The sequence below is a fragment of the Amia ocellicauda genome, chromosome 3 (genome assembly GCF_036373705.1).
Source record: "Amia ocellicauda isolate fAmiCal2 chromosome 3, fAmiCal2.hap1, whole genome shotgun sequence".
Lineage (NCBI taxonomy): Eukaryota > Metazoa > Chordata > Actinopteri > Amiiformes > Amiidae > Amia > Amia ocellicauda.
In genome coordinates, this window is record NC_089852.1 from 30,614,962 (window position 1) to 30,627,510 (window position 12,549).

The 12,549-nt window shown below is 46.6% G+C and overlaps 1 protein-coding gene across 1 annotated transcript; it reads right to left on the reverse strand.

Annotated features, from left to right (window-relative positions):
- Positions 1–1,280: 1,280 nt before the first annotated feature.
- mbtps2 (membrane-bound transcription factor peptidase, site 2) lies at positions 1,281–12,526 on the reverse strand. The gene is made up of 11 exons (XM_066699021.1): positions 12,303–12,526; positions 11,495–11,643; positions 10,754–10,892; positions 10,178–10,281; positions 9,584–9,711; positions 8,881–8,999; positions 4,900–5,080; positions 4,635–4,729; positions 3,962–4,157; positions 3,622–3,697; positions 1,281–3,328 (listed from the first exon to the last, which is right to left on the reverse strand). Exons 1-11 carry the CDS (start codon positions 12,375–12,377, stop codon positions 3,106–3,108), a joined length of 1,485 nt encoding a protein of 494 aa, XP_066555118.1. The 5' UTR covers positions 12,378–12,526; the 3' UTR covers positions 1,281–3,105.
- Positions 12,527–12,549: the final 23 nt, after the last annotated feature.

The window sequence follows — 12,549 nt, forward strand, 5'->3', positions numbered from 1 at the left end:
GCTGCAGCCACGGCCTCCGACAGCGGCGTGCAATGGCATTGATGTGTTTGGTCGGAGCTGAATTTGTATTCAAATCCCCAGCACACATGGAGGACACTGGAATAAAGCAGCATGCACGTTTATTAACACCCCCCCCCACACACACACACACTACACGGATGATGATGTGGGGGGAGATGGGTTTGTTGAACTGGGAATCACAATCCTGAGGCTGGGACCATTGTTTTCCCCCTGCCCCAGCTGCAATTTGTGTAGCACACACTTACTGCACTGACTGTGAAGTTCCTCAAATGAGAGAAAAAGTAACCATGGAGACCAAGCCTTGGGGTGGGTGAGCGTGTTGTGAAATGCAGAAGTACAGAGCGCAGTGGTGGGCCCCGAGCTGCCACGGCTTCCTCACTGACGCATGATGGTATGAAGATACAATACAACTGGAATGACAACTTCTAGCACCAGTTTTGTGTGTGTTACCTACCCCCTCCCCCCTTCCCCCCATGTATCTTCACCCAGATCGTCAGTTTTCACTGGAATTGGAAACAAACATCTCCACCACCACCCCCCCAAACTCAGATTCCTCACAGCAAAAATGTGCATGCAGGTGAAGGCGGGTTCAACCTGGATTTCACCGACTAGGAACCAAACCAAAACCCAGCACTCGCTGCCATTCCAGTTGCCTTGCCTGGGGCTCATTCCTTCTTGCTACCCGACCCCAACCCACCCTCAACAGCCGGGCTAGAGAGGCTTAAGTCAGCCATATCTGTATATGTGCGTCTGTCTACAAAGGGTAACAGGGAGGAACGTAAATGGTTGGAAGCAGGCGTATAGAGATCTATATCTCTCTCAATATTGTCCCCCATCCAGTAGGGTGGCTTCTCAGAAGTATCTCAGAGCCCCGGGCCCTCAGACACAGCCGCTGTAGGGCGGTCATGCACAGACAATCCAGCTCACTGTCACACATCCTCAAAAAGGGCCTGGGCAGACAACCTCCCTGGGGGCTGCAGTGCGATCAGTAAAACGATGCGTGACTGTGAAGGGGGGTGGTATGGTTATTTTAAGGAGCGGGTCCTGTGAAATAGCCTTTGAATTGTTTTGCACAATAATTTCAAGCCCACCCCAGCCCCTAAGGCCTCTGTAACAATGCTGCTTTTTAAATCTGATTGGCTGCGGCAATCCCGATGATAAACGACTTCAGAGCTGTAACGCAGCCTGTCGTTATCACGCTCAGACAAATTTTGTTTGGTGCAAAGGAAAAATATTAATAAAATGTAGCTGTTTACCCATTGAGGAAGTATATATTATATTTTCACACACACTGTATGGAATGAATACAACATAATTAAATACAATAAAAAACAGGAATGTGCAGTTACAATGGAGGAAATTAAAATCTTTTATCAACTTACTTTTTGATTCGTTTCTGAATATGCTCAAGGTCAATAAACTCACTGTGCGTTACCCAAATCAAACAGCTTTTGGAAATGAGGGGAACAAAGTCTGCGGTTTTCAGTTTAGGGAAAAAATTTAAATAAAATAAATGGAAAAACATTAAAATAGTCACATACAGGGTGTGGCTGACATGGCCCCGAAGGCATCAAATGTGAAAAACACCCAAAATAATACAGCAGAAGTTCATCAGCGTGTTCAAATATGCGCCGCAATGCAGTACATCAATTCACATTTAAAAGGTGGATATTGTTTTCATGTTCTGTGTTTTGGAATAAGTAAAAAGATAAGTAAAAAAAAAAAAAAAAAAAAAAAAGCACGTTATACAGGATCAGTGCGAGAATGTGGTCTCTCCACTTCACGTCTCTGGACTGTAAACTGAGCTCTAAAGGAACACTTACAGATGACTTCAGCTACCACAACAACAGGACATTAAACACAATTGAGATTTTCTTTTAAGACTATTCTACATATTCTTGAATTTCATGTATTTATTCATATAATGTTGATTTCCTTTTAAAGAACCCCTTTGGTATGTGGCTCGATTCTTCTCCGCACAAAGGTGGATCCCAGCAGGAGCGTGCACAGCTGTGTGGACGGCGATGGTCAGGACACAACCGCGGTGATGCCTGAATCGACAGTGCAGACACAAGCACCGGAGGAAGTAAAAGACGGAGCTCAGCTCTCCACAGCGCCAGTGTCCTGACCATGGCTCTTGGGCAGGGGTCTCTAACCCTGGTCCTGGAGTGCCCCAATCCTCTTCATCTTACAGGTCACCTTAAATCACCCATTTCTAAATACTGGGAACACATGGGAGTTATTAATCAATTAAGCAAGTCAGGCAAGGGAATTACAGGAATCTGAAGGTATTCAGATGATGCTCCAATAGTTTCTAAATGACCAAATTTACCACCTGCTTAATTGTTTCAGGTTTCTAAAAATGTGTGACAGAAGGGTGACAAAACCTGCTGGATACAGGCTCTCCACGACCAGTACTGGAGGCAACTTGTCTAGGGACTGTCGCAGAGCAAGATGCCAGACCTGGCATTCTGAGCTTGGGAGGGGGGACGAACCTGCGACTTGTGATCGTGGGAACAGCTGTAACAGAACAAGTCTGGTTAGACGTGGGAAAGTTTAAAAAATATATATATAAAAAAAAAAAAAAAATCATAAATAAAAAGAACCAGTCATCATTATCCCCTTTAAAAAAAACATAAAAACATAATAACAAAATGGAACCATGTTGGGAACAAACACTCTCTGTGAAAAGGTGCCAGTCTCGGCCCGTCAGAGCCCATATTGTGACGCACTCTCGGCACAAATGAAATAAGCAGGTCTCTGGCCCGAGCCTGTTTTCGACAGCTTGGAGAGAGAACTGCGATGACACCGTGTGGTTTAGCAGCTGTGTAGAGCCCCTGTGAGCGAGTGGCAGCCAGCTGGCTGAGGGGCACACTGGGAATGTTTGCCACGGAGCGCCGGGCTGCCCCAGCTCCCGAGGCCCTGCTCTCTGCGGCACCAGTGGCTACAGATCGACAACCCCGAAACACTGGCACAAGGTCCTGGATCGGTCTTTCCTGTACAGTGCGAGTAAAACCAATGTCCTCCTGCTGACACCAGAAGAGAACCCTCCACTGTCCTCCTCGCTTCAAAGAAAGCAGAACGCTACCGAGCCGTGACCATCCACAGGCCCAGGGCCACGTTGGAGGCCAGGAGGGCACTGCCCCCCAGCAGGATGAAGAAGCCCAGCAGCTCCCGGTTGTGCTTCTCCACGATGAGGGAGCTCAGGGTGGCCTCAAGGAAAGAGCTCAGCATCCACTGGCCATCCAGAGCGAAGCACGGCACGGCGTTGATGACAGCCAGTGCCCCCGAGAGGGAAACCAGATATCTGTGCAAGTGCAGTCAAGGTCAGACTGGCAATCCACTGCTGACAAAGAGCGTTTCATGAATGAGCCCATTGTACATTTTCTCCCTCCCTCACCTCGCTAATCAGAAAGAGCTACTTTCTAGCGATTCAGGAGATGGGAACATGCAATTATATATCAGAGAGTGGTATAACAGCTATTGTGCATGATACAGAACACAAGGAACACATTATCAGCTGTAATAGACACAGCTGACAAACTCATGCTGCATACTGTTTAAGACACTACATGCATGCACGCACTCCAGAAAGGATACTTGCAAAAGGTTTCAATCACTACAGGCAGGTCGAAGTGGAGGAATCCATAGCGAGGTACGAAGTTGGTAAGACTCACTGAAGAAAGAAAGAGATGGCATTAGCCAGGGTACTGGAGAAAGACAGAGCTGACATTAAAACATTAACAAAAGCAACACCTAACAAACTAACAAACAAAAAACCTTTTACCACAGAAACACAAAGCATAGCATCAAACAAAATATACTGCCCCCAGAGCTCTCATGCCCAAGGGTGTGCGATTCCTTGTAACCCACAAAACTGCGGTGCAACGGGAGCCTCATTCCCCACTCCCACTCCCGCCCTCTCGACATCGGTGCTGACCTGCATACTGGAGGTGGAGCGGGTACCCCACAAACAGCATGTCCCCCTGGGGCTGGTGCTTCACCCGGATGAGGCGCGTCTGGTTCTCCAGGGAAGGGAAGACACACAGGCTGGGGACAAAGTCTTTCTGGCAGTCCGTGTTGGAGCGGCAGGTCTGGCTCAGCTCGATGGTCTTCCTGGCCGGCAGACAGGCGAACTGACGGAGACGAGGGGGGGAAACCGTAAGACTAACACAGACGACCGTCAACCTCTGATTGACGGCACCGCAGGGCCCACTTAAGCGCACCTGCCTGGGTCATGGTATACTATACTGTTCACGAAAGGGGAGAGTTACTGAGCCAAGGGGACTTGCAGGTCATCCAGATATTTTCCAGCAGAGTAGCATTGGGATGGAGGGATATAAATAGCTGGGGATTTAAAGGCACAATGATCCCAGAGCAGAACAATATGCCGGAGTTCATGAGTGGAACGGCACCGGTTCAAGGCTCAGCAACAATGCGAAACCGCTTTCTGGCACCGAGCGCTGCAGGGAGGTCTTCTGTGCTATGAAGTGCAATTGTTTCGCTTTTACTTAATCCAATTGTTTTTTTTTCACTGAGCAGGGAGAGGAAGTTACTTGAACTTTTTTTAGACCATGAAGACCCAGCAAACCCCCACCCCCCCCAACACTCACCAGCCGGCTCTCCAGGTTGTTGCTGTAGGAGAAGCAGACGTCAGTCAGGCTGTTGTTGCTGCAGCACTCCATGCTGCCGTCCAGCCTCCTGTATCCTGTGTGATTGTTATGTAAAATACTGGCGGTTAATGGGTTTAATGTCCTGTCCTAAACCGTAACAGACAAACCACAGCAAGACGGAAAGCAGGCCCGAGAAAGCCCCCTGCACGTATATGTCGTTTTCAACAGGACTCTCTCCCACCCACCCTCTCCGCTCCTCCTCTACCTCTGCTGTTCCCGCGGCCATGCTGAATGGAGGCCGCGTTGACGCAGTACCCTGTCTGTCCCCGGTGCGAGATGTCCTTGAGGCAGCTGTGCCAGTCCTCCACGCCGCGCACAGCACAGTCCTCCAACCGGGTCACCAGATCGCCAACGAACAACCCCCGCGGCCCGCTGGCTGGGGAGTCCTGCGGGAGAGGTGGACCAGGGGTCATGGGTCACACAGTACAGTGCAAAGGCTTCGCATTTCAGGACTAGTGTTTCAATCCACTAAGCTGAGCCCGAATTGGTTAAATATGCTACTGGAGGGGATTAAGGAGAAAGATATATTCTTAACTTAAATTCAATATAATTTAGAAGGAAAACAAATGTCTGCTCTAGTAAGTTGTCACTTATAAGCTCTCTGTACTGGGGTGTATGCTTATTCTATATACTGTTTGCATTACTGCACTTTGTAATGCTTCTGATGTAAAGAGTAAGTCTCCCTGCACAAGAGTGTCTGCAAAGAAATAAATAATAAAAGATAAGAATCTCATGTAAACATAGACTGCAGTTTACACCCTCCTCCCCAAACCAGTTAAAACACACACACAAACAATTGTTTTTTAAACCACAAGGCTAATGGTAAATGAGATGCTTTTCACAAATCCACAAATGTTGCCGCACTTAAAAATCAAGGATTGTGTCAAAGAGATTAAGCAAGATGCTATGAGGGATGAACCCGGTTCAGATTACTTCTTCTTGTCCTATACAGCTAAACCTTTTCTCTGATCCGACTTTACTATTATCCTGATCAGGGCTTGAACCGAGACAGATGTTAAAAAATACATACATATATGCTCGGCAAGATGTTAACAAACTCTGCGGTGTTTATCTGCATTAACTCCAACAGCACTGGGCTTCCCCAGCAGATGCCCACCTGCAGGGGTTTTGGGAACTCTGTTGGCATTTCCTTATTATTCATTGGCATCGACCCTCGAGTGGTTTTAACAAATGTGCGGAGTGCTTCCCGGGGATTAGGAGCGAAAGGTTTTTGATATATATATGATAGTTTTAAAAGAGAGAGGGGAGGGCAAGTAAATGCTCTTTATCAGCTCTGCCTCCATCACACTAGCCAAAGATGACGGAAGTTGGCTGGGATAGTGGGGCTTGATAGTGAGAGATGGATTATAAAGAATCCGCCACTTGACCACTGTATTGCAGTTGGGCCAAAAGCTTTCAACATTAACAGGAGCTGCTCTTGAACCACTGGAAGCGGGTCATAAGAGCCCAACAGAGACCAACAGACTCACTCTGTGACTTTCACAGACATACACCTCTCACGGCTCTAATGAAAGGAGAATATTATTCATGTACAGGGGGGGAAAAAAGAAAGTAATAAAGCTGAAGGGGACGAGGTTAGCTAAACTGTAAAAACTGATACCACACTGCCAGTCCTCACAATCTCACCAAAAAACAAAAACTCAGAGTGGTATTTACTGACCATAATGTCTGAGACTTTGCAGTTGAAGTGAATTAATATCTGTCAGAATCAATCAGACCCACGCCCGTTTCCCTCAGTAACTCTGAGGCTGGAGTGGAAACAGTACCACTGCTTGTGAATTATTTAATTTCCGACAAGCGGCTTATACATTTAGCATGTTCCTGAATGTAAACATTTGAAAAACAGTCAGTTGGCATCTGTGCACAGTTTGACGGAGTGTCGTGACTCAGGTAAAAGGTGATGACTTTAATATATACACAGATTCTGAAAAGAAAAATCTAAATCAAATCCATATTTGGTGTGACCACCCTTTGCCTTCAAAACGGCATCAATTCTTCTAGGTACACTTGCACACAGTCAGGGATTTTGTAGGCATATAGTCAGGTGTATGATTAAATAATTATACCAAACGGGTGCTAATGATCATCAATTCAATGTCAGTTGAAACACAATCATTATCTGAAACAGAAACAGCTGTGCAGGAGGAATAAAACTGGGTGAGGAACAGCCAAACTCAGCTAACAAGGTGAGGCTGCTGAAGACAGTTTACTGTCAAAAGTCATACACCATGGCAAGACTGAGCACAGCAACAAGACACAAGGTAGTTATACTGCATCAGCAAGGTCTCTCCCAGGCAGACATTTCAAGGCAGACAGGGGTTTCCAGATGTGCTGTCCAAGCTCTTTTGAAGAAGCACAAAGAAATGGGCAACGTTGAGGACTGTAGTGGTCGGCCAAGGAAACTTACTGCAGCAGATGAAAGACGCATCATGCTCACTTCCCTTCACAATCAGAAGATGTCCAGCAGTGTCATCAGCTCAGAACTGGCAGAAAACAGTGGGACCCTGGTACACCCATCTACTGTCCGGAGAAGTCTGGTCAGAAGTGACCTTCATGGAAGACTTGCGGCCAAAAAGCCATACCTCTGACATAGAAACAAGGCCAAGCGACTCAACTATGCACGAAAACACAGGAACTGGGGTGCAGAAAAATGGCAGCAGGTGCTCTGGACTGATGAGTCAAAATCTGAAATATTTGGCTGTAGCAAAGGCAGTTTGTTCACGGAAGGGCTGGAGAGCGGTACACAAATTAGTGTCAGCAGGCAACAGTGAAGCATGGTGGAGGTTCCTTGCAAGTTTGGGGCTGCATTTCTGCAAATGGAGTTGGGGATTTGGTCAGAATTAATGGTCTCCTCAATGCTGAGAAGTACAGGCAGATATTTATCCATCATGCAATACCATCAGGGAGGCATCTGATTGGCCCCAAATTTATTCTGCAGCATGACAACGACCCCAAACATACAGCGAAGTCATTAAGAACTATCTTCAGCGTAAAGCAGAACAAGGAGTCCTGGAAGTGATGGTATGGCCCCCACAGAGCCCTGATCTCATTGATCATTGAGTCTGTCTTGGATTACATGAAGAGAGAAGCAACTGAGGCTGCCTAAATCCACAGAAGAACTGTGGTTAGTTCTCCAAGATGTTTGGGTCAACCTACCTGCCGAGATCCTTCAAAAACTGTGTGCAAGTGTACCTAGGAGAATTGATGCTGTTTTGAAGGCAAAGGGTGGTCACAGCAAATATGGATTTGATGTAGATTTTTCTTCTTTTCACTCACTTTGCATTTAGTTAATTGATAAATATAATCTGTTAACATGTCTATTTTTGAAAGCATTCTTACTTTATAGCATTTTTTCACATCTGTCTGAAACGTTTGCACAGTACTGTATATTTGGAGAGTTTAATTGAAATGATGTTGTGGGGAAATACATATTTAGATATTTAATCTTTCATTTAAAGTATTAGACTGTGCAAATAAAAGTATAAATGTTTTTGTGATGGAATAATACTGAACTGGGAAGCGGCTTCTCAGGAGCAGGTCTTTGTTTTAACTAAGTGTAGGGCGTGCACCTGAGCTGTCACTAATGTATAATGCATGTTAATAAAAGGTTCATGGGGTTCTGGGTATTAAAGGGTATTTATGTACAGTGAATGTTTTAATATGATCAATATTAGATTTATTGACATGTGGAATATGTATATTTAGAGAGACCCTGTTTTAATGAATGGGTTATTCGGGGGGAGGTTCTATTGAGGCTAGGCTATACAAGATCTCAGTAGGAGACCTCTGGGAGAGAGAGAGATTGTAGAAATTCCTCCTGCATGTTTTGAACAACTATACCTTGTTGGAAGGGTTGTGCTGTTTTGATTTCTAAAATTCAAACTTTTCATACTTTGCTAAGAAAAGCAGTTGTGTGTCTGCCTGCCTGAAGCACCTCTTAATATGGAGCTGCTGGAACAAACTGCCCAGTCCCGCCATTGACCCAGACAGCCCAGGATCCCTACTGGAAACAGCTGGATGAAAACCCCTGGATCAATGAAGCGAATGAGTGGCAGGACCATGAGAGAAAGACGGGCCATGGAGCCCATTTTCACACTTAGCCTCTCTTGCGTTATATTCCACCCTAGCAGACACGAGTGGCGGACAGCAGCGGGGACACACTGACCTCTACGACCTCCGTGATGAGTGCCCCGGCACCGGTGTAGTAGAATGGGAAGAGGCAGAAGGGCAGCAGGAGGAGGAAGGTCAGAGCGGCCACGCACAGGACAAAGTTGTGCCACACACCTGGAGAGAAGCAACAGGACAGGGACCGTCAGGTTAGGGCAATCAGGAGCCAGCTGCCACCGGGCATGAGGGCAGGGCAAGCCAGCATGAAGCTGTACATCTGATACACAAACACAGTGTATATACATAACACTGAGTGTGCACACAAAACACAGGTACTGTTTAAATTCAGGGAAATCAAGCTGCCATAAAGGTGTTACATTAGACAGCAGGCAACTCCTCCACCAGGGCTTGGGGTTTGTGTCTCTGGACATCCTCCCCTTTCACAGATTAAGCAGCTGATCGAGCTGTGGGTGAGGCCCTACAGACCCTATGCTGCCCGCTGCAGTAGTTAGTCAAAAACGCTTCTATTCTGCTAATAAACTGACTGCACTGCAGACCAGCTGTGTGGTCGGTAAGGAAACACTACCCCGTGGTGGCGGTTCCCATGCGCTGCAACAGAAGATGACTTGAGCAACACAGACAGTGTTACTACCCTGATTTACAGACACAGAAACAGACGTTCAGTTCAACACTGTTAAAAGCTCATTCCGCCTCGCGCTCAAAGCCAGCCCTGGGAGAGCGACCGCCACACACCACCTCACCGGCACAGAAGATCCGCAGCTGCTGCACCGGAGAGATGAGCTGCAGGTGAGTGGTGAACAGGTCCACGAATGCCCCGGGGTAGATGATGAAGATGAACATGCCAAAGCCATTGAATCTCACCTGCTCCCTGAGGAAGATGGGGAGGGAGGTAGCAAGGGAGAGAGAGAGAGAGGAAGAGGAAAAAAGTGAGCATTTTAAATATAAAAATATAAATCATTAGTCCAGAGGGAGAGGGAGAGGGAGAGGAGAAAGTGTACCTTTAACGGAACACCTCACATCTTAATATAACAACTAGGCTGATCTTTATTTTTTATTATCGTAAACGTATTACATAAATACACATGAAACTAACTGGTAGGTATCTTTATCGTTCTGCCTGTGTATGCAACAACTGGGATGCTAGTAATAGGATCGATCTAAATCACTGTTCAATGGACAATGAGATCACTGCAGCAATTAATCCCCCTTCTGAGCCGAGCTCAGAAGCATGCAGGAGATTAATCTCCAAGACAGTCCTGCGGGGATGAGACACGCTGGTGAAAGGCCGGCCGCAGTTTACTCTCTAGCAAGACACAGGGATACCAGGCCTTTACCTGATTGCTGCCACCCCATGGCCAAACTCGTGAATGACACCGCTGATGAGAATGGCGGTGAAGAAGTACGCCAGCTGGCTGACAGGGAGGTTGACGCCGGGCACCTGTCGATGTCAACAAAGCACAACAAAACTCAGAAGACAATAGCTGGCACGGCACACATGCAATGCAAACACCTGACCCTCTACTCACATGACAACGACCCCAAACATACTCATGTGTACACACACACAGCTTTTCCAGAAGAAATCCTGGGCAGTAAAATTAAAGTACTGCCCTCCTTACTAGATACAATGCTCATTAAATTATAAGCATGATGCACTGTTCCATCAGTAAAACAGTCTGCTGTCCTACAAGTCCTTAAACTGCCATTCAATAAACAACAGCTAAATACTGACTCCTACATACAGTAAGTGTGGGTATGAGAAATATATGTGCAGGGGTGGGGGAGGTCTAAAATTACTCCCATCTATCTTGATTAGAACACCCTACACTGCAAGACCCAGTTCTCCTTGCATTACAGTTGCAGACATTTTGAGGAGAGCTAAACATTCAGCATGAGTCAAGTTTCCTTACCACGACTTGCAGGACCTGCTCGTTGGAGCCCTCTGGACTCTCGGACATCATCTGCGACAGAGTCTGCATCAGCGTCTTCGCCAGCAGCACGATGGAGCCGAACATGGCCAGCACTCCAAACACCATACCCATGTTAAACCTGCAGGCACACACTAACACTAACACAGGGACTGGGAGTGCCTTGTAGAAGAGCACACACACACTCGGTTCTCATAAGGGCCAGTAAAGAGAAGTCATGGGAAGTAAATTCAATGCTGTGCCACAAAAAAATACTGAAATTACAGGAAGCACAAAGAGAACAAAAAGAGCTCTTCAGTGTTTTTCCTCTGTGGCTTCTACACGGGTTCAAACCCATGGCTTTGGTAAACGCTCACAATTCAGTGATTAAAGCAGTGGGGCACGTGTAAGCAGCTTATCCAGATATTGCTTAAAGAAACAAGTTCAATAGGGTCCAGATTGACCCTTAAATCCCAAAACAAACAGACCAGGGGCAGTCATTACAACACTCTCTCTCACCCTCCTCCACTATATCAATACCACATAGCCTGGCTAGAATATCTGCATCCGCCACTCTAGATACACAAAGCACAGACTCTTGCAAGCAGACATTGGAGATCGCTGCACTGCACAGCATGGCGTCGCATCATATGTGATATCACTCCCACTTCCTGGAGATGGTGTAAGAGAGCCCGAGAGGCCTGGGTCAATGTAAATACTGACTAGCTTCACAGCAGAGCTCACCAGCGGAGCAGGAACTGGGGATTCCAGTGTCCCCATTTGGCAAAGAGGCGATTGAAGAGGCCAGTCTGCCACCGGACGTGGAAGGGAGACAGACTCAGGCCATTGGAGGACAGCCAGCCTTCATATGAGGTCTTCAGGCTGCTCGATGACTGAGGAGAGAAGACAAGGTCCAGAGGCCCAGTCCATCAAATAATCAATGACCCCATAATAGCATCACCATCACAGTCATGCAAAACATCCATCCTCAAACAAACAATTATTCTCCGAATGCTTGGCAACACATGCAGTATTTTGTGTCTTTATGGGTGCATAGCAGGATTGTGTCTAATGTGATGCCTTCTATTCTCTATTTATTTATCTTACTCTTTCCTACTCATCACACTTAATGTCCACAGGTTTGGATATTGGTATTGGTCCGAGTACCAGTTTTCACTGACAAGACCAGCTCCGAGTAAAAAGGATGCCAGTGTGATCCAGTGAATCTATTTCCAACATTTTCCATCACGTTATATATAACGTCCTAGGGAAAAACACACTGAACAGAAATATTGTATTGTACTAGTGTGATGTGTAGAAATGCTTGGTATTTATTCAAGCAACATTGTTTTGACATCTGTTAGCAGGGTTGTTTGTTGACATTTTGGAAATTGAGTAAAAAGCATGCATCCGTCTCTGGATTTCCACACGCTGCTACCTTGTGTTCCCTGCGGCAATGCAGCACGGAAAGCAAAGCAAATACAGTCAGTTAACAAAATACCTCTCATGAAGAAATAATCGGAAAACACACATTCATTCCTCCATCTCTTACCTTCAGTAAAGTGTCTGCGAGGTAGACCGCACACCAGCCGCCCAGGACGACCACCACGACCGGGATAGGGATCATCGCAGCGGCTGACAGGGAGAGAGACGGGTCTGTTTTCGCTACTGCCTGACAGAAACACCCAGTTCTAGCTACTTCATATCCTCACTCAGTTTCGCAGCCATGCCGTTTTCAAGCCGCTCTAACGAACCCGGGGCCGATGTACACAACGCGTCATCAGTGTGCGCCGTGCTGT